This window comes from Lycium barbarum, chromosome 11 (assembly GCF_019175385.1).
Source record: "Lycium barbarum isolate Lr01 chromosome 11, ASM1917538v2, whole genome shotgun sequence".
Taxonomy (NCBI): Eukaryota; Viridiplantae; Streptophyta; class Magnoliopsida; order Solanales; family Solanaceae; genus Lycium; species Lycium barbarum.
This window is the reverse complement of record NC_083347.1, coordinates 39,459,784-39,484,174: the sequence shown is the minus strand read 5'-3', so window position 1 is coordinate 39,484,174 and position 24,391 is coordinate 39,459,784. Positions and strand designations below refer to the sequence as shown.

Below are 24,391 nucleotides of genomic sequence, written 5' to 3'. Positions count from 1 at the left end.
AACATAGATTCCAACGAGTATACCAAAAATGAATTGGAGACGTCCTATTCATAAGCATAAATACAAGTACCTTTGTAATAACTTTATTTCGGATGAATTTTGCCCGATGAAAATAAGAACCATATCCGAAAATATTTATGTTCGGAACAATTTTACCTGAACAAAAATATATGTCGGATAACTATTCCTGGTACTTACATGAAAAAGACATTCAACATTAATATTGTTTAAGACTTGTTATAGATCAAAATTAAGGTCGAATATCGAACTTTTGATGTTAAGGCAAAAAGATAAAATTCTTCATGTCATAAGAATCAAAGTGATAAAACTTGTTCTTCGGTTAAGAAGCTACCGTTGTAATTATTTGTCATAATAAAGAAGTTTTTCTTTTTATGAATTTAAGGAAATTATCTATGAGAAAGGATCAGTCAGAGTTAAAATATTCTTTGGCAAGTTTATCCGAAAGACAAGTGCATATAGTTTTATACTTGTGAAAAGAAAATACCCTTATTTAACAAAAGGTTGAGACTTCAGAACATAATTTTTTGAACATAAACGAAATCGGCCGAAAAAAGCCGATCTTCATCTAGAAAGAAAGACTAAGCTTCAGTGAGAAAGAAAAACTCGGATAAAGAGACTCCGAGTAATTCTAGTTTGAGGAAAAAAATTGAATTTTCCATGAGCTCAGATTTCATAAGGTACCGAGAAAAATTCAAAGAGAACATTCCTTGGTTATGAATTTAAGCTAAGATTTCCTGGATATCGGGTAAAGTCACAAGATGGAACTAAAACGAATATTCCTCCAGTATTTACGTCATTACAAAATTTATCTATTTTAGGATTTGTGGAAAAATAACTCTGAGTCAATATTTCATGAAGAAAGCAAAACATGACTTAATTGTGCAAACAAAGAAGCAAAATAAACTCATTCGATAAAGCAATATGAAGGAACAAAATATAGCCTTGGCTCAAAACTAGTCTTAGGCAAAACAACTTACAAGCCTGCGAAAGGGACCGACACGTCCAATCCCATGGTCCGCCAAGGCTTAACCGAGGAAAAACTAAAGGAGTTCATGATAAGAAGCTGTGGGGTCCAGTCCCCTATCTCATATTTTAAGAAAGGAAGATTTTTCTTCCTTTGACAAATTATACATTGGCAACAATTGTGGACTTGGCTAACAAGCCAATTTCTTTGTTCACATTTTCATGATGTAAGCGCTTACCTCATCATAATCGTGATGTAAGCGCTTACCTCACCATAGAAAATTCATTCCTATAAATAGGCAGCTTATGGTTCATTTGTAACACACCAAAATCTCAGACAATACATCTGAGTGAGAGCAAAGTGAGGTATTCCATAGACTGTAAGAAAATAGTCTGTGAAGAAAAATAGAGTGTGAGTGATATTGTAGTGAGGTGGGAAAAATCAAAGGAGTGTTTTTCTTTTTTGAGTGTGTAGTGGTCTTTGGAGTATTTATACTCGTGACTACACAGTGTAAAATTCCTTACTATAGTGATATCAGCTGCTCCTCTTGGCCGTGATTTTTCCCTTATTCAGAAGGGTTTCCACGTAAAATCTTGGTGTCATTATTGCTGCATTTTATTCTTGCTGATTTAACCATAACTTAGTGTTCCGCGTTTATCACTAATACCGTGAATATTATTTTTGCGGGTCTATTTTATTCCCATCAAGTGGTATCAGAGCCAAGGTTCTGTCTGAGTATGCTCTGTGGTTGCAGCACAGTCTGAACTTCCACATCAGAAAAGAATTACTTTGGTCTTCGAATAAAATAATATTTGTATTTGTGATAAACGATGGAAGCCAACACTAGTAGAATGGTTACTTTGAGTGGCGTAAATTATGCCATTTGGAAGGGCAAAATGGAAGATTTGCTCTATGTCAAGAATTTTCATCAACCTGTCTTTGGAAATAAAAAGCCTGATAATAAATCAGATGAAGAGTGGAATTTGTTGCATCGACAGGTTTGCGGCTTTATTAGACAATGGGTTGACGATAATGTGTTGAACCATATTTCTGGAGAGACACATGCTCGGACCCTATGGGAGCATCTTGAAAGTTTGTATGCTCGAAAAACTGGTAATAACAAGATGTTTCTGATAAAGCAAATGCTGGGTTTAAAATACCACGATGGTTCCGCAATGACAGATCATCTGAATATTTTTCAGGGGATCATGAACCAGTTATCTGCTATGGGTATTAATTTTGATGAAGAAATTCAAGGCTTATTTCTACTTGGTTCCCTACCAGATTCTTGGGAAATTATTAGAACTTCATTATCAAATTCTGCTCCGGACGGTGTGATCTCTATGGATCTTGCCAAGAGCAGTCTTTTAAATGAAGAGATGAGAAGAAAATCTCAAGGTTCCTCCTCATCAGATGTCTTGGTGACTGACACTAAGGGGAGAGGCAAGAATCGTGGTTCTCAAAATAGAGAACATCATAGAAGCAAATCCAGAAGCAGACTTAAAGATATTGACTGCTATCATTGCGGGAAAAAAGGGCACACAAAGAAGTTCTGCCAGATTTTGAAAAAAAAGAATAGAGAAAAGGAGGAAAAGAAAGAAGATGGCAATCGTGTTGCCGTTGTCACTACAGAAGATCTTGTTACTGTCCTTGATGCGGATCTGATAAATATTGCTTGTGATGAGTCAAGCTGGGTTGTGGACAGTGGTGCCGCATCTCATGTGACATCAAGGAAGGAATTTTTCTCATCCTATACTCCGGGTGACTTTGGAACTTTGAGTATGGGTAATGAGACTGTATCCAGGGTGGCTGGTGTTGGAACGATTTGTTTGAAAACTAGTATTGGAACTAAACTAGTTTTAAACAATGTAAAGCATGCACCTGATGTTCGTTTGCACTTGATCTCTGTTGGTGTTTTGGATGATGAGGGATATGTCAGTACCAATGGTGCTGGAAAGTGAAAGCTTACTAAAGGTTCCATGATTGTGGCTCGTGGCGAAAAGCGTCATGGTCCATACTTGACTACGGCCTCTACCTGTGTTGATATGGTGAATGCAGTTGAGAGCAATAGCTCTTCAACGTTATGGCATAAGAGGCTTAGCCACATTAGCGAGAAAGGACTAAATGTTCTGGCCAAAAAGAAATTATTGTCAAATTTCGAAAGTGCTAAATTAGAAAAGTGTGAGCACTGCTTGGCTGGAAAACAAAATAGAGTTTCTTTCAAGTCTCATCCTCCTTCAAGAAAGACAGAGTTGCTTGAGTTGGTGCATTCAGATTTATGTGGTCCAATGAAGACAAGGACTTTGGGTGGTGCACTTTATTTTGCTACCTTTATTGATGATTGCTCAAGGAAACTTTGGGTCTACGTCTTAAAGACTAAAGACCAAGTGTTGGGTGTCTTTAAGCAGTTTCAGGCCTCAGTTGAAAGAGAAACTGGAAAGAAGCTGAAGTGTATTCGTACTGATAACGGTGGTGAATATTGTGGACCGTTTGACGAATACTGCAAGCAACAAGGTATCAGACACCAGAAGACTCCTCCTAAGACTCCTCAGCTTAATGGTTTAGCAGAGAGGATGAACAGGACCTTGATGGAAAGAGTCAGATGTTTGCTTTCTGAAGCAAAGTTGCCGAATTCCTTTTGGGGTGAGGCTTTATTGACCGCTGCACATGTTATTAATCTATCCCCTGCGGTTGCTTTGCAAAGTGATGTTCCAAACAGAATTTGGTATGGAAAGGATGTTTCCTATGACCACTTGAAAGTGTTTGGTTGTAAAGCTTTTGTACATGTGCCTAAAGATGAAAGGTCGAAATTAACTGCCAAGACAAGGCAGTGCATCTTCATTGGTTATGGCCTTGATGAGTTTGGTTACAGGCTATATGATCCCATTGAGAAAAAGGTTGTGAGAAGCCGTGATGTTATCTTCCTGGAGGATCAAACCATTGAAGATATTAACAAAACGGAGAAGATAAAATCTTCAAGTTCTGAAGGTTTAGTTAATCTTGATCAAGTTCCTCATACAAATGCTGATGAAGTTGGTGGGCTCGATGACGATGGTGATGCCCAGAATCATGTTCCAGATCAGCATGTTGATGATGATAACGGTGCTGCTATTGATGAAGTAGATGCTCCTACTCATGAAGTCGTGGATGAGTCAGATATTCCACTTAGAAGGTCTACTAGACAGCATGTTCCTTCTTCCCGTTATTCACCTAATGAGTATGTATTACTCACTGATGGGGGAGAACCTGAATGTTATGAGGAGGTCATGGAAGATGAGCACAAGGATCAATGGATTGAAGCCATGCAAGATGAGATGAAATCTCTGCGTGAGAACCATACTTATGAGTTGGTGAACTTGCCTAAGGGCATGAGAGCTTTGAAGAACAAGTGGGTGTTCAAAGTTAAAGCCGAAGAACACAGCTTGAAGCCCAGATACAAAGCTAGATTGGTTGTTAAGGGATTTGGTCAAAGGAAAGGTATTTACTTTGACGAAATATTTTCTCCTGTCGTGAAAATGTCCTCCATTCGGACAGTTCTTGGTTTGACTGCTAGTCTTGATTTGGAGATTGAGCAGATGGATGTGAAGACTGCTTTTCTTCATGGTGACTTAGAAGAGGAGATTTATATGGAACAACCTGAAGGCTTCAAGGCAAAAGGTAAAGAAAATCTTGTATGCAAACTCAAGAAGAGTCTCTATGGATTGAAGCAAGCTCCCAGACAGTGGTACAAGAAGTTTGAGTCTGTTATGGGGGAGCAAGGCTACAAGAAGACTTCTTCAGATCACTGTGTGTTTGTACAAAGATTTTCTGATGGTGACTTTATCATCCTTCTGCTATATGTGGATGATATGTTGATTGTAGGCAAAAATGCTTCCAGGATTGACGAGTTGAAGAAACAGTTGAGTAAGTCTTTTGCAATGAAAGACTTGGGTCATGCTAAGCAGATTTTGGGCATGAGAATTACTCGTTCGAGAGATGAAAAGAAGCTTTATTTGTCGCAGAAAAAGTACATAGAACGTGTACTAGAGCGCTTCAATATGAAGAGTGCTAAGTGGGTTAGCACACCTCTTCCTGGTCATCTGAAATTGAGCAAAAAGATGTGTCCTACAACAACAGAGGAAAAACATAGAATGGCCAAGATTCCTTATTCCTCTGCCGTCGGAAGTTTAATGTATGCAATGGTATGCACTCGACCAGATATTGCTCATGCAGTCGGTGTTGTTAGCAGATTTCTCGAAAATCCAGGGAAAGAGCATTGGGAAGCTGTGAAGTGGATACTCAGGTATCTAAGAGGAAGATCAGATGAATGCTTGTGTTTTGGAGGATCAAATCCAATTTTGAAGGGCTATACAGATTCTGATATGGCAGGTGACCTTGATAACAGAAAATCCACTACTGGATATTTGTTTACTTTTTCAGGGGGAGCTATATCATGGCAGTCAAAGTTGCAGAAGTGTGTTGCACAATCTACGACGGAAGCGGAGTATATTGCGGCTACTGAAGCTGGCAAAGAGATGATATGGCTTAAGAGATTCCTTCAAGAACTTGGATTGCAGCAAATGGAGTATGTTGTCTATTGTGACAGTCAGAGTGCAATAGACTTGAGCAAGAACTCCATGTACCATGCGAGAACAAAACACATCGATGTCAGATATCATTGGATTCGTGAGCAATTGGAAAGCGAATTGTTCCAAGTCAAGAAGATTCACACGAATGAAAATCCTGCAAATATGCTGACCAAGGCGGTACCGAGAGACAAGTTCGAATCGTGCAAAGAACTTGTCGGCATGCACTCAAATTAGAAGCCAGTGTACCCTCCTTCAGGTGAATGGGACTGGAGGGGGAGATTTGTGGGGTCCAGTCCCCTATCCCATATTTTAAGAAAGGAAGATTTTTCTTCCTTTGACAAATTATACATTGGCAACAATTGTGGACTTGGCTAACAAGCCAATTTCTTTGTTCACATTTTCATGATGTAAGCGCTTACCTCATCATAATCGTGATGTAAGCGCTTACCTCACCATAGGAAATTCATTCCTATAAATAGGCAGCTTATGGTTCATTTGTAACACACCAAAATCTCAGACAATACATCTGAGTGAGAGCAAAGTGAGGTATTCCATAGACTGTAAGAAAATAGTCTGTGAAGAAAAATAGAGTGTGAGTGATATTGTAGTGAGGTGGGAAAAATCAAAGGAGTGTTTTTCTTTTTTGAGTGTGTAGTGGTCTTTGGAGTATTTATACTCGTGACTACACAGTGTAAAATTCCTTACTATAGTGATATCAGCTGCTCCTCTTGGCCGTGATTTTTCCCTTATTCAGAAGGGTTTCCACGTAAAATCTTGGTGTCATTATTGCTGCATTTTATTCTTGCTGATTTAACCATAACTTAGTGTTCCTCGTTTATCACTAATACCGTGAATATTATTTTTGCGGGTCTATTTTATTCCCAACAGAAGCAACATAAGAACATAAAGGCTTGAATGGAAAAGACTAAGTGAGTGCAGAATCGCTCGCAGTAGGAGAGCCATCGGAATATTCGCCTCTAGAGTCACTCCCTTCGAGATCTTCCATGGCTAACTCAGCAGCTTCTAAGTCAATTTCCGCATCAAACAGCGCCATGGGAATGTCCAATTCGACGGTATTCACCTCCTTAAGGGTATCTTTTCTGGGCAAAATCTCGTCGGAGCTTTAATTTCTGGCATCTGGCCCTAAGACGATCTTGGGAGGCTTCGACACTAGTAAACTTCCCATGCACGTTGTTCAGAACAGTTTCCAATTTAGTTTCTTTGTTCTGGAGATTCATGTAAGTTGAAGTTAGGATCTTGAAGGAATTTTTCCGATCCCTCAGGAGTTAGTCGCATCTTTCAAACACATTCTGAGTGAAGTCTGGAGGGAATCTGAATCCTGAATTTCGGCTTGAAGCCTTTCCGCTTCGGCCCGGAGTCGCTGATTATCTAATTGGAGTCTTTTCTCTCCTCGGGAGTAGACAATAGTTTTCACCAGCTCCATAGCCGATATAGTAGCCACATGAATCTAGTTAAGATGGTGTATTACCGAGAGTCTTGCATAACAATAAGTATAAAGATTAATTTGAAATACTAGGATACCTGGAGAAATAGGTTGGCTAAGTAGGCGAGTGAAGTTTCCAAGCTTGAGCTCGGAAGTTTCGGACGAGGTGATGAGGCTGGTGTTTTGGCATCAGCACTAGCAGGGGGAATAACACTCCCCCATGAAGTTTAGCAGGACGGAGCAGCGGGTCCCTCCGAGTGAATTCCGGAGGGAGGAGCTTTGGCCTTTCCGGGAGCTTTGTTGGAACCATCAAGTGAAGGACCATCACGGTCGCCGGTTCCATTCTCTCCTTCGTCATCATTGTCAATATGAACTATCCAGTGTCCGGCCACTTTCCAAGCTTTAATGAGTTTGCGGCGAGTCCTCACTCGGGAGCCAATCCCTTCGGAGGAAGAGTTATCACTTTTCAGTGGTCTGTGTTTGCGACTATCGGTGGAAGCTTATACAATATTTGTCAGGACAACTTCATGGGTGGGGATCCTCCGGGAAGCAGATCTTCTCACAGGGAGGCCTGAAGAAAATAATGAAAGAAAGGGAACACGTGTAAGTAAGAACCCAGGTCATATATGGGTAAAATACTGATTGCTCACCGTGACTTTTTTCCTTCCACCAATCGAAGGTCATACTTTTCCAAGTTCGAGTCACATTGGGAGAAGCATGCAGAAGATCAATTACCCATTCAAAAGTCCCGATTATCAAGTCTGGTTCAACGAGGACAGTTGTAAAATGCAAAAGAACAAAAATAAATCTATGCGACAAGGGGAACTAAAGTAATAAGCTCTTTGTAATGAACTTACGAGTAATATTCCCTGTCTTGGGGGAGGGCTCAGGTGAGGGATATGTAATTAATTGGTCCGGATCATCACAAATCTGTTTAGCTACCCCTCGATCAAAATCGTCCTCAGCGTTGATCAAACCTAGACTCCCTCGGAGGTATAACTGGATCATTCCTCTTCGGAATAATTGAGGGGAATACAGGTGAATTAGGTGATCAAGCGAGAATGTGCCTCTGGCACGATCAACCAAAAGTTGGATACAATGGATTATTCACTAAAATTGGGGGCCACTTGGCCTAAACACACTCGATAGTAGTGACAAAAACCCTTAACAATTTCAAAAACTAGAAGCTTGAAGTAAATTGTGAAGGGGTAGGTATGAATCATAGAGAGGCCCTCACTATGGTGACTCATTCTGGCTTTGGGGCCCACAATTACAACATCGATCTCGGGATCAAAATTACAATCTTCCCAAACTTGAGGGAGAATATCAGCGGTAATTAGCGAACTGATTTCATTAACGGATTCGTGATGCTCTTCAACACGAAAATCTCCATGGTACCTAAACCCTGGAGGCAGTATGTCAGTGGCAAGAGAGCTCAAGTCAATCTCTTGAATAGTAGGAGAAACAAGAGCTTTTCCTGGCCGACGAGTAGGAGTGGAGGTATCATTGTTCAACTTCTCCTCTGAAGAACGAACAGAGGAGGGAGGAGATGATGATGTTGACATGTTTGTTCGAAGTTTTTTTTTTTTTTTTTTTTTGAATTTAGCGAGCAGAGGAGTGTATTTAGAATGAGTATTTGGGGAAATCTTGTCCAAAAGGAAAGAAAGATATGAATGAGTTCAGGCAAAATATTGGCCTCATATATAAGACAAGAAAGGACATGATAATCGGAATTCAAAGAGTCGCAACACTTCATGAATGGCAGCTTTATGTCAATCAGCGTGATTGAATGGTTGCTGGTGATTCATTGAGAGTGCATTTAATGTGGCTTTGATGGTTGTCTTTTCAAGCGAACCATTGGAATGTTTCTTTTTCCAGCCATAAATATCAACAGTTTTGAATCGTTTCGAGTTGTAGATAAGAGCAAAACCACTTCCCAATCACATTTTTGACATTTGATCGGAAAGTGTGGGGACTATCTGTATACGGTGAAATCTTACGTTGCACGTGGCACAAGATGGTAACGACACATTGTGGATAAAAGCAGTCCCGGATACATTTCATATGAGAACCCGAGGAAAATGATTCCATGCGAACCCGGAGCAATGGTTACAGAGCAATTACGACAGATCATTTATGAGTTCCATGCATTACATAACCGGTCCAGATATGTAGCCAAATGTTATGCTTTTGTAATTAAGTAGCATTTATTGATCATTATTATTTATTATGGGGCACGATCCACAGACTAATGCTGATGATTACTACCTATAAACGGAGTCTAACCTCAGTGTTAGAAGGCATCCAATTCTAGCTTAACAATTTACAGTCTCTTTTACAAGCAAATTATATTACTTCTGTCCATGATTGTATCGGATTCAAATTGTTTTTCAAGGCTTAATTGTTCATCTAGAGTTATCCCCATTAACAGATTCCTCCGAGTTCCTACAGCCCAGGTTTATTTTATTATATTCTTTCTTTATACTTATTTGATTTCATTGCTAATTATTATTACTTTACACTTTTCTATAACAAATCAATTCACTTACCCTTTATACCACTAAAAAAATTCAAATGTATCTTTTTGGGGTAAACAAAATTATTCTTCTATACTCACTTTAGACAACTTTTTAATCTTTTCTGTTTTGAACCTTTGGTTTGAAATTTGAGAAAATGCGAAGAAGAATCATATTAAATCACAAAAAATTACCTAAGACCTACTACTTTCTAGAGTGCCAATTACGAAAAGATATTTTTAATACTTGAGTATTAAAGTCTCGTGCATGTGAAGGTGTTTGATTCAAGAAATTTTAAAAAGATATAAATACTTTTATAACTTGTGATATTAGATAAACATACTAAAATGATGTCATTGTATTGGTCAAAATACAGAATCAGTACATGAACAACTCAGAAAATGACGCGTGGCAAGACGAGACCAACCAGATCCTGCTCCGCACAAAGGCAACTTTGGCTTGTCTAAGATTGAGCACGGGCAACATTCTGCGGGCCTTTGACGTACCAATTCAACCCAAACTCGATAAGTTGGTGATAAATGACTTCACTCCGGAGAAATATGTCTAGTAAATTATCAATGATTGGATGTGATGAGCTTCACCAAATAGCCAGTTCCAAGAAATTGGGGATCCGCACAACGACAGTTACACATCCAATTGCGTAACATGAGATGCAACGTGCAGATAGTGATTACTATGGGTAGCTGAATACACGGGGAACATTACTGATGGTTAGATTATAAATACACCCCTCTCCCATAGTTGTATCCCATCTGATGTTTATCATCTCGTTGTATAAACTCTCAAGTTGTAACAAGCAATCATCTTCTTTTCCAGTCATGTTGTCTGACAGTTTCACCCAGGGGCAAATTTAAATAGTAAATTACGGTGCATGTGAACCGATGGTCTTTCTATGAAAATGGTATTTTATGTACATATTTTCTAGAATCGATAATATATTGATTGTTGGCACCTATGGTCCAAAAAGATTGAATGGTGCCCCTGGTTGAATGCTACTCCTTCGAATCAAAATAGTTGTCCACTTAGTTTTTTTCGCACCCCTTAAGAAAATACTAACTCCTAGATTTTTTTTTTGACTAATCTACCCCTTGATTAATAAAACTCTTGCTTATTTATTACCTTGAGTAAATAGGGGCAAAATTGGAAAAATTAAAGTTGATTCCTTCTTGATTTTGTAAGTGAATGTTTATTTTAACCAAAATAAAAAGGCCAAGTAGACACTTATTTTGAACCGGAGGGAGTAAGTTATTTAACTAGAGGATTATGATCAATTTTCACTTACTTTTTTTTCTCTTTTTTTTTTAGTGGTGCACCTATGCTTTAGAAATCGTAGATCTGCCTCAAATTTCACCGAAGATATCTCGGTAAGATCATTCTTACCTTTTTGCCTTACTGCTCTTTAATTCATTATTAATTATTTATTTTATTATCTTACAAGCAAGTTCTTAGCATCAGGAGGTTTTTATTTGGTCATCATAAACTGTGTCCTTGATCTTAAATATAAATTTAATTGCTAATCTAAGTCTTAGATTTTAGGTTAAACAATCATTATAAACAAAATAAAAACTTTAAGGTCAAATTATTTTTAAGTATAACAAATTAAAAAGGAAAAAATGTCACATATGTATAAAATGGAGCAGGAGGAAATAAAATAAGAAGAATACTTTGGTATTATTTAAACAAAATAATTTGATTACTTCACTCGCATTCTACCTAACCACTTTTAAAATGAAAAGAAGTCAGCCTACAAATAAAACAGATTGAGTTAATATTATTTTGGTCCTTCAATTATTGATAAATTTTAATTTTAATTTTTGTGATACCTCATTTATTTTCTTCATAAAGGGACAAAACTATAAATTTTAATTAATTAAAAATTAAATATATTGAGCCATATATATTATAAAAATCAAAATTTACTAATAATAAGAGGACCAAAAATGCTATTATCCCAAAAAGCTCAATATCCAATTCGATGTTCCTACTTGTACGATCTTTTAATGTTAGCCTCTTTACTTTACCAGAAATCTTCAATTAGACACCTCAATTATAAACAATATCACTATGCAGGCATTTAAAATGCTTTTAACAATTGAGAAATCTATGCAGGCGTTGATATAACTGAGTTGTACCACAAGATACGATGTGATTTTTCTCTCTCTCAAATACGATGTCATGTGATACACATGAAAAGAGTGAATGCACCATTTTTGAAAAGAAAACTAAAGGTAAATCATTAGGGTCATTGGCACTTATGCCCCTACTTTTTACTGGTCTTTAATCATTATTTTTACTAACATAAACTTATATTTTCATATCATAATCCAAAAATTATGTTCCGTGTCTATAGAAAACTTATTTCTAGCTAAGCATAAGTTTGATTTAGCAAAAATAAAAAAAACCAGCACATTTGAAGGGCAAATCATGCAATTTCTTCAAATCATTATTCACCAACGACCAAAACATGTTCTATAAATGGGCTTCCATCCTCACATTATTTTCCCCCCTTCTCCCTCATTTCAAGGAGCTCCCCTTAAGTGCCAAAACGTCTTCCCCACCCCACCCCCAACTTAGATCCCACACAAAACCTTCTCTCTAGAAAACACAAAGAATAGCAAAAATTAAATAGACAAAAAAGTGTTTCTTTTAATATTAGAGAAGGAATTATCAATATGATGGATGCAGTAAAATTTGTGGTGGAGGCGTCAGAGGCAGAGTCCCTTACCAATAAACTAGGCCTACCTTCTGTCCACCACCTCCTCCCTGCCTTAGTTCAACCCGCTCAATCCCTAGCCCGTCCACCTATCTCCAACTACCCTGTCGCCGCAGTTGGTCTAGGATCTGACGGTCGTCTCTTCCTCGGTGTTAACCTTGAATTCCCTGGAGTACCCCTTCACCACTCTGTCCACGCCGAACAGTTTCTTATAACCAATCTCGCTGTCCACCGCTGCCCCCGCCTCCTTGCATTTGCTGTCTCGGCTGCCCCCTGTGGCCACTGTCGACAGTTCCTTCAAGAAACACGTAACTCTTCTGATATCAAAATCCATATCACATCCACTCAAAACAATCCTGACATGTTTGAACCGTTGCGTGATATCTTGCCTAACCCGTTTGGTCCGTTTGATTTGTTGGATGATGAAACTCCTTTGCTCCTTGAGAGGCATAACAACGGTTTATCCCTCTCCGAAGATCTGTGCAATGGGTTTTCAGTGAATTCGGGAAATCTAAGCAATGGTTCTAACAAGAATGAGATTTCAGTGAATTCGGGAAATCTGAGCAATGTTTATGAGATTTCAGGGAATTCGGGAAATCTGAGCAATGGTTATGAGATTTCAGTGAATTCGGGAAATCTAAGCAATGGTTCTGACAAAAACGGGAGTACCCTTTTAAGGATTGCAGCATCGGAAGCTGCTAACGATTCACACGCACCGTACAGTGGGTGTCCATCAGGGGTGGCACTTATGGATTGTGAGGGGAAGATATATAGAGGTTCTTATGTGGAATCTGCTGCTTATAATCCAAGTTTAGGGCCAGTGCAAGCGGCATTGGTGGCTTTTGTTGCCAGAGGTGGTGGTGGATATGAACAGATTGTGGCGGCGGCTTTGGTGGAGAAGGAAGGTGCAAAGGTAAGGCAAGAGGATACTGCTAGGCTGTTTCTCAAGTTGGTTTCTCCTAAATGTGACTTGAAGGTGTTTCATTGCTGTTTTGCTGAAAATGGGTGTAAAAAGATTGATGATTGATCTGATTTTAACCAATATTTGTTCATTCTGCACTTGTAAGTTGCCTTGTAAAAATTATCCAGTTTGATGAGAATTAATGAATCAATAAAACATAAATAATTCACCCCTTCTCATCAGGATCCAACTCTAATTTGCTTGGGATTGACGCACACTTATTTCTTGTATATCAGCTCATTTGATTCACCGACTAAATTATTCTGGAATTATAATCTTAGAATTATAATACTTGGACTAATTTATCTCACTTGGGAGGTGGTCTAAAATAATTTCAAATTTGATAGGATAAGATGGAATATCATAAGATTAAATTTAAAATTAAATTTATACTATGTTTGATAAATTTATACAATTAATCAAACGCAATATATATAAATTTAATACCACTCATGAGAGATCTCACCTTATTCCGCTTACCAAACGGCCCCAAATTGTGCTAAACTAAAAGAATAGATCTTATTGCTAGGCTTAAGTTAGTGGCAGTACTTCATGCGATTCATGCTTCTGTGTGTCCTTTACAAATAATAGCTGGTAAATTTAACTTTCTTAATGAATCAGCAGGCAAAATCAATAAGTTTTGCATACTGTTACAGTCTGTCTATGTAGTTTTATTGTGGGGGGCTACCAAGTCAAATGAGATTCTAAAAGCTGGCATATATCGTGATGACAATATTGGCAAAAACACATCCGAACTATTTTTTTTTTCTTTTCAAATTTCACACCTCAACTATTAGCTGTTTTCTTTTCCTACCTGAATGATCAACATCTATATATTAAAACACACCTAGTTGAATAGATGATCATAGTTCAGGTAGGAAATATCGAGATGTACTTTAATAAATAGATGATGATAGTTCAAGTAGAGAAAAGAAACAACCGGTTGTTAGGATATGAAACTCACGAAAAAATGATAATTCAAATGTGTTTTTGACCATTAACTCTTACTTAAATTAATCATGAATGCTTATCTAATCTCACTAGTATACTTGTTTTCAGAAGAATCCATCTTTATATTAAACTTATTAGATTAACATTTTCCTTCCTTATCATCCTGATTAAGCAAAGTCAGATACAGTACGAGAATATTTTATTGTGTAATATTCCGTAATATATATGCACTTGCATACTGTAAAGTGAAGGTCAAATTGTACTTCCCTCTTTTCCCCTGCTTATTTATGTCCTATTTTTTCACTTTTCTTTCTCTTTTGATTACCCTTTTACCAAAAGAGACATGTTAAGATTAGTGTCCACGCACGGAACTCGATATGGAAATCTATCATTAACTTGATTCCCTTTTGATAAATACGGTCTATTCAATTTAATCATTTGAAGAGATTGGTGTCATCCTTATCATGGTTTCTCTCGGGGAAAATGCATAAAGGACCCCAAATTTGTCCTCTAAATTTAATGAGTTTTACTTCAACACTAAAATTTTACGGGCGTTTAAGTACCCTAAACAACTGTCAAGTAAATTTTATTCAACCTGCCCTTGTCCAAACCTATTCAGAGCTGGGTGTTGTTGAGCCATGCGCTTTGTAATGAGGCCACGTCATTAATGAGTTTTTGTCATAATTTGTTCCATAACAACGGCTTATACCTCTCCTCCAGGCGGCATTCGTGGCTTTTCTGGATGGAGGAGGTGGATATGAGCGGATTGTGGCGGCGGCTTTGGTGGGGAAGGAAGGTGCAAAGGTAAGGGAAGAGGATACTGCAAGGATCCTTCTGAAGTTCGTTTCTCCTAAAAATGTGACTTGAGGGTGTTCAATTGCTGTTTTGCTGAAAATAGGTGTAAAAATGATTGAAGATTGGTCTGATTTTAACCAATATTTGTTCATTCTGCACTTGTAAGTTGGCTTGTAAAAATATGTAATTTGATGAAAGTCAATGAAATGAATAAAAACATAAATTATCACCCCTTCTATTAGGATCCAACTCTAATTTGTTTGGAATTGAGAAATAATTATTTTGTGGTTTAAGTATGTCGTTCGAACTCTTCAAGAATATTAACTGGTGCGCGTAAGATTCTTCAAAACTTAATGTATTTTAGAAGGACCCGACACGAGTGCGATAATATATTAATCTATTTCTTATTGTTAGGCTTAAGTTAGTGGCAATTCATGGAATTTTTTTATTATATGTCATGCTTTCTTTATGTGTCATGTAAATCATGTTTCTTTGTGTCCTTTACAAATAAAACTGGCAAATTTAACTCTGTTGATGAATTAGCAGGCAAAATCATTAAGTTTTGCACACTGTTACCGTACTGTCGATGTAGTTTTTTTATGTGGCACTTACCAAGTCACGAGTGAGATTCTAAAAACTGGCTTATTCCGCGTTGATGGTAATATTTGGTTACATTAATCAACATTGCTTAACTAATCTCACTAGTATACATGGTTTCAGAAGAAACAATCTTTATATTACACTTAATTAGAGTAACATTTTCCTTACTTATTGTCCTGATTAAGCAAACTCAGTACAGTATGAGAATATTTTATCGTGTAATATTCCGTATTATATATGCACTTGCATTCTGTAAAGTGAAGGTCAAATTGTAATTTCCTCTTTCCGCTGCTTCTTTATGTCCCTTTTTTCACTTTTCTTATCCCCTATTGATTACTCTTTTACTAAAAGAGACATGTTAAGATTAGTATCCACGCATAGTCGTGTTATAATTGGTTGTTGATAGAGAAATCCGATATGGAACTCCAGTTGCACAGAATTCCTTTTATAGTTCTATCTTCTTGCTTTTGTTGAATCTCAAAATTCATCACCTTTTGATGGAATTCTATCATTAACTTGATTACCCTATTAAATAGATACGTTTGAATGTTCAATTTTATCATTAGAAGAGATGGGTGTCATCCTTATCATGGTTTCTCCTGAGATAAAGATGGATGAAGATGATTTTTCTATCAGAAAGCACTGTGATGTATGTTCGTCGTTAGTATAGTTTGAAGATCTTAGGGGTTGGTTGGTGGAATCAAGAATTATAATCTCGAGATAAAGTATGAAATTAATTTTATATGAATTTTAATTTTGAGATTAGTTATTCCGAAATTATTTATATCATAATGTGATATTATTTTTATACAACACTTTAGGTGGATAATAATCTCGGGATTATTAATTTCGGAGTACAACAATAAAATAACACGTTTGTCCTTCTCTAAAGCTTTTCTCCCAAAGTTTTTTAACAAAGGCAAAGTTAAAATTGGAAATTAAGGTATATTTCAATTTACCTAGTTTAAACCAAACACGTGTTCTATGTTATACTCTGTATAGAGGTGGACTCAGGATTTGAACGCAACGGGGGCATCATGATCTTTAGTACGCCAATTATTAGCGATAAAGTTAGGCGTGCTACTCTTGAAAAACTTATTGATTGCAATAGCAAAGTACAAACTTCAATATTATCAAATATCACTAAATTTGATACTAATATAACAAAAGCACATCATCAACTCATACTTGAACTCAACGCATTTCATTTTTTGAAAACGGTCAATAATAGCATCATTGCTTGCAGTTGCAAATACTTGTTCTCAAAGTAACCATCTCTATATCAATCTCGAACTCATACTGTCTATACATCATCTCAACATCCTGACTCAAACGGTCCCCATAACATCTCAATATTGGACTCACACGGTTGTCAATACTTATATCACAACTGATAAGGAGTAGATCAAGAGATAACACAGTAAAGACACATCAATGCTCAAAGATAGGATTTCAACAAATACAGAAAACACGGATATATAATACACAGGTAAAATCTAGCATTTTAAGTATGTTCCTTTTACACATGATAGTCATATAAAATCTAGTGATAACATGTATTCGCCATCTCCCACATTAACAAGTCTCAATTAGCATATAAATTGGGAAAAATCCCTTTATCGAGAACATACCCTTAACTTACTTCGTATCAAGTGAGCTTTCAACATTCTTACTTTACCACATCCATCTACGATCAAATGCCTCACACTAACCAAAAGCAGAATTACTAACATTAAACTAAGCTATGGGATCGATTCTCATTATTAATTACACGATCTAGCTCAAGGTCAACAAAAATCAAATTCAAAATTCAGGGTAAAAATCCAAAATTGAGTTACTCATTAAAGGTTTCAAATCTACAATTTCACCTTAATCCCACATCAAATCGATAGTCGAATCACCAATTATAGACTCTTAAACCTAGGGTTTGAAATCCAAATTTTTACTCTTTAGAAACACAAATATAATGTTTAGATTTCATGTGTAATCAAATATAATGACCAAATCCATGTTTAAAGAGCTTACCCTAACACAATATTGAAATCCCCTCTTGACAAATGCCAAAGCCAAGTAACAAAATCCCCAAAAATTTCGAAATGAAATAAGAATACTTATTTTACTGTTTTTATACCAAACACAGTATCCATCGCGATCACGGCAGGAAGGTCCGCAATCATGAAGAGTAGTAAAGAAGGTCCTCCTTCACGAACACAACACGACCCTACACGCCTGTAATGCCCAACTCTCCTCTCCTTCTCGATCATGATGTTTCCCCTTGCAAAAGCGAAGGCTAGCACTAGCACCAGAAAAAATAAACTTCGATGCTGTCAAGGATGGGTTTTAGGTGCCGAGAACCACCCGAACCCTTTGGGTCCCAAACCGAATCCCTCAAACAATGCCCGAATAGAAATTATGACTTGTACAAAGTCCCGGATCCCAAAAAGGAATGTCAAAACTTAAAACTTAGAGTCAGTTTATTTTACTTTTATTTTATGTTTTACAAAATGGGGAAGGAGATTACAAGGTGCGGAATCGTACCCTCACCAACAAGGTGAAAGCACAGGTATCTAACCAACTGAGTTACTAAGATTCCCCATTTTAGAGTCAGTTAGTTACATCCACTACTAAAAAATTGCCAAAAACGGACGGACAAAACTGACGGCCCACGTCGATTTTTTCATTGAAATGGACGAAAAAGTGACCCAACACGGTCTGTTGGTTTTCATAGCATCGCTTTTTGGAAACTGAAGGACTGCGTCGCTTACGTGGTCCATCGTTTTATATCCAATAATAAAAAATATTAAAAAAAAAAACCGATCGACTGCATCGGTTGTTTTAATTTTTAATTTTTTTAATTTAAAAAGAAATAATATAAATTTAATAAAAAAAAACTGACGCACTACCCCGGTTATTTATTTAATTTATAACAAAACCGACGGATAGCGTTGGTTTTCTGGAAAAAAAAAACAGCAGGTAATTGCTGCATTTTCTGCAGCCACACCTGTACAAAATCAACACAAAACCCAGCACAATAACCTGCTCAAAACCAGCACTCCAAATCAATTCTAAAAGAGCTACAACACATAAAATCACCCTAAGTAACAATCAAACACTATCTAAACACATCAAATACGATCTAAATAGACCATCAAAGTTCAAAATATTCAAATGTCCCACCAAAAGTACCATTAACTAGTTCTACATAGTTTTAACATAAGTCCATAAAGCATAAAACATAAGTCCATTATGAAATCCAAATTACTGCAACTCTTCATCCGGTGTCCGGGCTACGTAATCACCATCATCATCATCTTTTGGGTCGGGGGGAGGGGGCACACCAAATTGTCCACATGCAATGTGGCTTTTAACTTGTGCCTTGAGCGATTCAAGGTTCGCTCTCATCAAATTACTTTCCGCAATACTTTATGCCTCGGTCTATGCTAATTTCCAATTCAGTTCTTTGATTTGTTGTGCCATAGCTACAACCTAAACACCATCAACTCCCTCAGCTTGTTAAGAAGACCCTTCACCTCGCAATCCTGACCGAAGGCGACTTAAGTTGTTCCTTGGGCCTAAATCGTACGCTTTACCCTTTTGCACTCCCCCAATTGCTCTACACCAAAATTCTACCTCTAATTCCGGTGGAGGACGGCTCGGGTGATCAGGCTGACTTTGGTTGTACTGCTCCACATCTTGCATAAATTGCATCTCTATATTTAAAAATGAAACTTAGTATATACCGAATATATCATAATTAGACTTATATATAATTACTTAAATAATAAAATTATCACTTACATAAGAATCAAAAGCCCTGTTCTCTACCCATTCGATCGGATCCAACTCCCGCTTCTTCTTTTTTGTGTGGGCCTTTAGGAATAGCTCATCCTAAGTCGGCATCTGTTCCCTAGCCTTTTTCTACAAAGAAAAGTTAAAGATAGAATTAATAACTCAATTATGACATATTGATCGTAGGTAACTTTAAAAGTATAAAACTACTTACCATTGTCCTAGCCACGTACCCCTAACTTTTTGCACCTGCAATGTGCAGACCTCTTTTTTGGGACGTACGGGCATCCTTTGCTTGCTCAGACTTCGCGATAAACGCAGAAGTTTGCTAATATGCCTTAAGTTGCTCCCACTGTCCGTCGGTTAGCCATTGAAGCTTCTTCATATGCTTTCTGGCCCTCGAAAACCAGTTAGACAACATTGCACTCCCCTTCTTCTCAAAGTTCGAAGCAACCCTATCACTGTGTATTGGATCCCATGTACACAACATCTGCAAATCAAATGGCTAATGTTAGATGATATATATAAAAGTAAATTCAAGTTATGAAATGTATAATAAGATGCATACATCAAACTCTCTAAACATAGCATGTCGAGTATTATATGGAATTTCACTCCATGTAGTATAAAACCGATCACCATAAAGCCTCCGAACAACATACAATATCGCTGCAGTATAAAACCGATCACCATAAAGCCACCGAACAACAAACAATATCGCTTTTGTAGTTTCTTGATCTGGATAGTACATGTAGTTAAAAATTTCAACTCATATAAGATTAAGATGAAAAAAACTTTAGAAAAACTTAATAAAAGACAATCTTACCCAGCTCCCTTAGGCACGATGAAAACCCAACCCATCGAATCTGTATCTCCCGGCTGTAGAGCATGATATTTTGGTGCCAGTCCAGGTACCGGTGCATATGCAGGGGGAGGAGTCTGAACTTGGCTCAGAGCTGGTGTGGATGGCTGTGACTCAGGGTCAGAGTTGCTATCTCCAAGGCGCAAATTAGATAGGCTGGGAGATGTACCACGTGGAGATGAAGAAGGAGACAAAGTGGCTGATGTTCTAGGAGATAAGCCCCGTGGTGGGCAATACATATGTGTAGGTATAAAAGTAGGATGGGTAAATGAGGGCGACTGAGGTGGTGCTGCTTGGAAGATCCACTAATCGGACTGGGGCTGCATAGTAGAATCAGACATTAAAAAAGAGGCGGAGTAGAGTGCATATGTGGAGCAGAGGGAATGGACTAACTACTAGAAGCTGTAGGATATATAGGTCTCTTATCTTTTTTCTTACTAGCACCTCGACCTCTACCTCTACCTTGATCATTACCACCTGGTGAAATCTGCATATAAATTTACGTTACTACAAATGAACTAATATAATTAACAAGTATAGAAAGTTAAATACGTTAGAATAAAAAATTAACAAGTATAGAATTGTTTCATTACTAAGTATATAATAAACTTGTTTCATTACTAAGTATAGAATAAACTAACATGCAGCTAGTCATCCTCCTACTCGTCATCGCTTGTTTCATGTCCATTGGTCAATTTTTCCTCAACATTTTCTACAATAGTTACCTCATCTTCATCAACTTCTTCAAATATGTGTTGAGGATGTTCCAAACTATTTTCTAACTCTGTGTCCATCGTTTGATGAACAACTGGTACATCATTTTGATATGTCACATCTAACAAATTATCGACCTCAATCCTCCCTACAGGCTTAGTCTTTATAACCACCCACCAATCAACCTTATCCATATGCAAAGGATATGGAGCATAATACACTTGCTTAGCATTTTGTGCAATTATAAAGGGATCATAACGATTATATTGTCTTGTGTGTTTGACTTCAATTATGTTATGCTGATGATTCACCCTTGTACCTCTTTGACTTGGATCAAACTACTAGCACTGAAATAATGTTATCTTCTTCTTAGGATAACTTGGATACTTAAGTTGTTTGATCTCCTGCAACACACCATAATAATCAACAGTTACACTGCTACCATCAGCATCGACTTTAATGCACACTTCATAATTATTCGTCTTCTTATATTGATAAACTTTTTCGGTTTGAAACTTTTAACCATTCACAATGTACTTTTTTATTGTCCTAACTTCACTGCTTGGTTCAGGAGCTATATGTTTCACAAATTGGGTATTTTCTCATGTATGATAAACCTATATAATAAGGAGGAAAATTAAAAATCAATAACTTATATATAACCTACATTTAATTGAAATTATGTAATGAACTTCCACACTTACAAAATCGTACAACCAATGGGAGAACTTTGAATATATTGTTTCATCGCCCTCAAGTTCTATCAAGCAACTGTTCGACATATGAAAGATTTTCATTAGTTTCAGACTTATCAGTTACCCATGTAATTCAGTAACATAATTTGACACTCACCGAATATATACTTGAATTTCAGGCAATTGAGCAAAGCATGTGCACAACTGATTGCATCTCCATACTACTCAAGGTATGTTTTGGAGGCTTTTTAGAATCTCATCCTGGTTGACTAAAGAAGGACATTGGTAGGTATTTAGGATCAACCTCACCCTCATCATTACGGTTGGGCCTACTTCTCATACACGGGCACTTGCTCCCGAAATAATATGAACACAAATGTGTTGTTTCCTTAGCAAGATACTCTTCGCAAATTGTAACGACCCATTTGGTCGTTTAACATTTTTTGACTCTTTTTCGCTAAAATACCCTTTTCGTAGCTTTAAAAGGTATTCTTGACTTGCGGGAATTGGTGGCACGGAAATTTAATTGGCGGATACCTTTTGAATTATATTTAATTAATGTGTGGGAATAATTTATTCATAGGAATATGAGTTTAACACAAATAAGGCACAATTTGGTAAATAAAATATTTGACAGAATGGCTATATTTTAAAGTATAAAAAGTGGTTAAGTGAATAAGTAAATTGAGGGAAACAATTGTGATGCGTTAATGGGCTGAGTCCACAATTTATTTAGTATCCTAGGTTCCATGGCCCATATATAAGGATGAAATTAAGTGGGTAGGTTTGAAAATGCTAAGTATAAAATCAAAGTTTTAAGCAAAGAGTTTATGCAAAGACGCTACGTTGTCTTCACTCGTGCTTCGAAGGGAATTTCTCCACTAACTTCCAGGTAATTTATTTGATTTTGGTTCATGTATATTATATTATGTTATATATAATCGTGTGCATGTGGGATGCAATTTGATTTCAATTACACCAATCATACGAATTCGTTTATGGTTATTAAAATTAGGTGAAAGTTAGTGGATGTCATAATGATGATAAAATGATTTAAGGGCTAATGATAGTGTGATGATGAAGTAGTCATTGGGCATAAATACAAAAATGTAGTCTTATGTTTTGTTCTGTTCGTGTTCTTGTGTTGGAAGTCCTCCGGTTTCATTATTTCACTTCCATTTTTGAATTTTGTCTTTATGTTATTAGTTTGCCACTTTATTTTTTAATACATTGGGTGTGTCTAATTGAATATTATGGTATTGTATTATATGAACAGCTTCAAATTCATGGTATTTGAGTTGTGAAAAGTGAGATGTTAATACTACGTTAAGATTTTGGGGTAATTAAAGGTTTTGAGCCTTAGTCTTAAAAGATGAGAATTTATAATTTGAGAGTCCATTTGTGAATGCAATTGACTAATTTTCTGGATATATGACCCTTAGGTTATGGGTAGATTGATATTTAAATAAAATTTCAATTTTGCCCTTGTGGGCCCGATGTCACTTTTTAAGATCATTTTTGGGTTTCGAATATAAGTATATCAATATGGGTGTTCTTAGATTCGTATTCCAATGTAGATCACATATTTGATAGACTTCAATCGTTCAGAGGCTCTACGCAAAGGGAGGGCATTGGTTTGATCGTTCGTGTCACCAGCTCGGCATTGAGGTAGGTTACGGCTTACTTAATGTCTAGACTCCGGTTAGCAAAATGTATGTAGATAGTAGTGATTGACGGGGAAAGCATAATAGGCCTTCAGGCATGGTGTAGAGGTGAATTCCATCTAGGTTGGTATTGTCAGTTGTTATGTGGGCTTGTCGCTATTATTGTGATAATGTTACGTGGGCTTGTTGCCATTATTGTGATATTGTTATGTGGGCTTGTCGCCATGATTGTGATTTCATGTACTTGATATAATTGTATCTCTCTCTTGTTATCTCGCTTGTCATATGGAAGACGAAGGTTATTACTGAGAAATTGAGTATTGAATTGCATTTCATAGTATGAATCCGTGGAATCTATGATTGCGGTGATTATTGAGGTTGATTTCATGTGAGGCATGCATCCTATATTTCATGTGCTATTTGATGTGATTATCACCTGTTGTAGCTCTGTCAAAATGTTTTCACGCTTCTCCATCCGATGGATGACACATAACGCCAAGTGTCCTTTTATTTTCGCTATGCCATCTCATGTGAAGAGAAGAACTCGGCGATGTAAACAACCTCTCTAACCTAGGTATAATAGGTAAATAATGCATCGCCTTAATTGGAACCATCTTCCCGCTAGGTGTCCGCCTATAACACACATGTCCACACAATTTACATTCAGTTAAATCAACTTCTTGCTTATAGAAGAACATACAACTGTTTGGACAGCAATGAATTCTATCATACGTCAATCCTAACTTGGAAACCAATCTCTTTGCTTTATAGTAACTCTTAGGTATGTCTAATTCCAAACTAACTAGTTCCCCCACAAGCTTAATCATTGAGTCCATAGCAGCTTCAGCAACAGTCCAATCTGATTTGATATTAATCATTCTAACTACCAACAGACAACTTAGAATGCTGACTCCCTACCCAAAGTGGACGACTAGCCTTTTCTAATTCTTGATAGAAGTGCATTGCTTCTTCATTAGGAGGTTGCTCAAAATTTTGCTCAAGTTCAAACCCAGAATGTACCCCAAAAGTATCGTTAACCATATCATTAACTCTACATATTAGACATGACTATATTCCTGCGACCTACTACTTTCACTAACAACCATATTATAA

At 37.0% G+C, this 24,391-nt stretch overlaps 1 protein-coding gene across 1 annotated transcript; it reads left to right on the top strand.

Moving 5' to 3' along the window:
- The first annotated feature begins 12,024 nt into the window (after positions 1 to 12,024).
- On the top strand, positions 12,025 to 13,390 carry LOC132617656 (cytidine deaminase 1-like). Its single transcript, XM_060332708.1, has one exon. It carries the CDS (start codon positions 12,207 to 12,209, stop codon positions 13,272 to 13,274), a length of 1,068 nt encoding a protein of 355 aa, XP_060188691.1. The 5' UTR covers positions 12,025 to 12,206; the 3' UTR covers positions 13,275 to 13,390.
- Positions 13,391 to 24,391: the final 11,001 nt, after the last annotated feature.

Coding starts and splice junctions, on each gene's coding strand:
- LOC132617656 (XM_060332708.1), top strand. CDS start 12,207: ATGATGGATGCAGTAAAATTTGTGGTGGAGGCGTCAGAGGCAGAGTCC.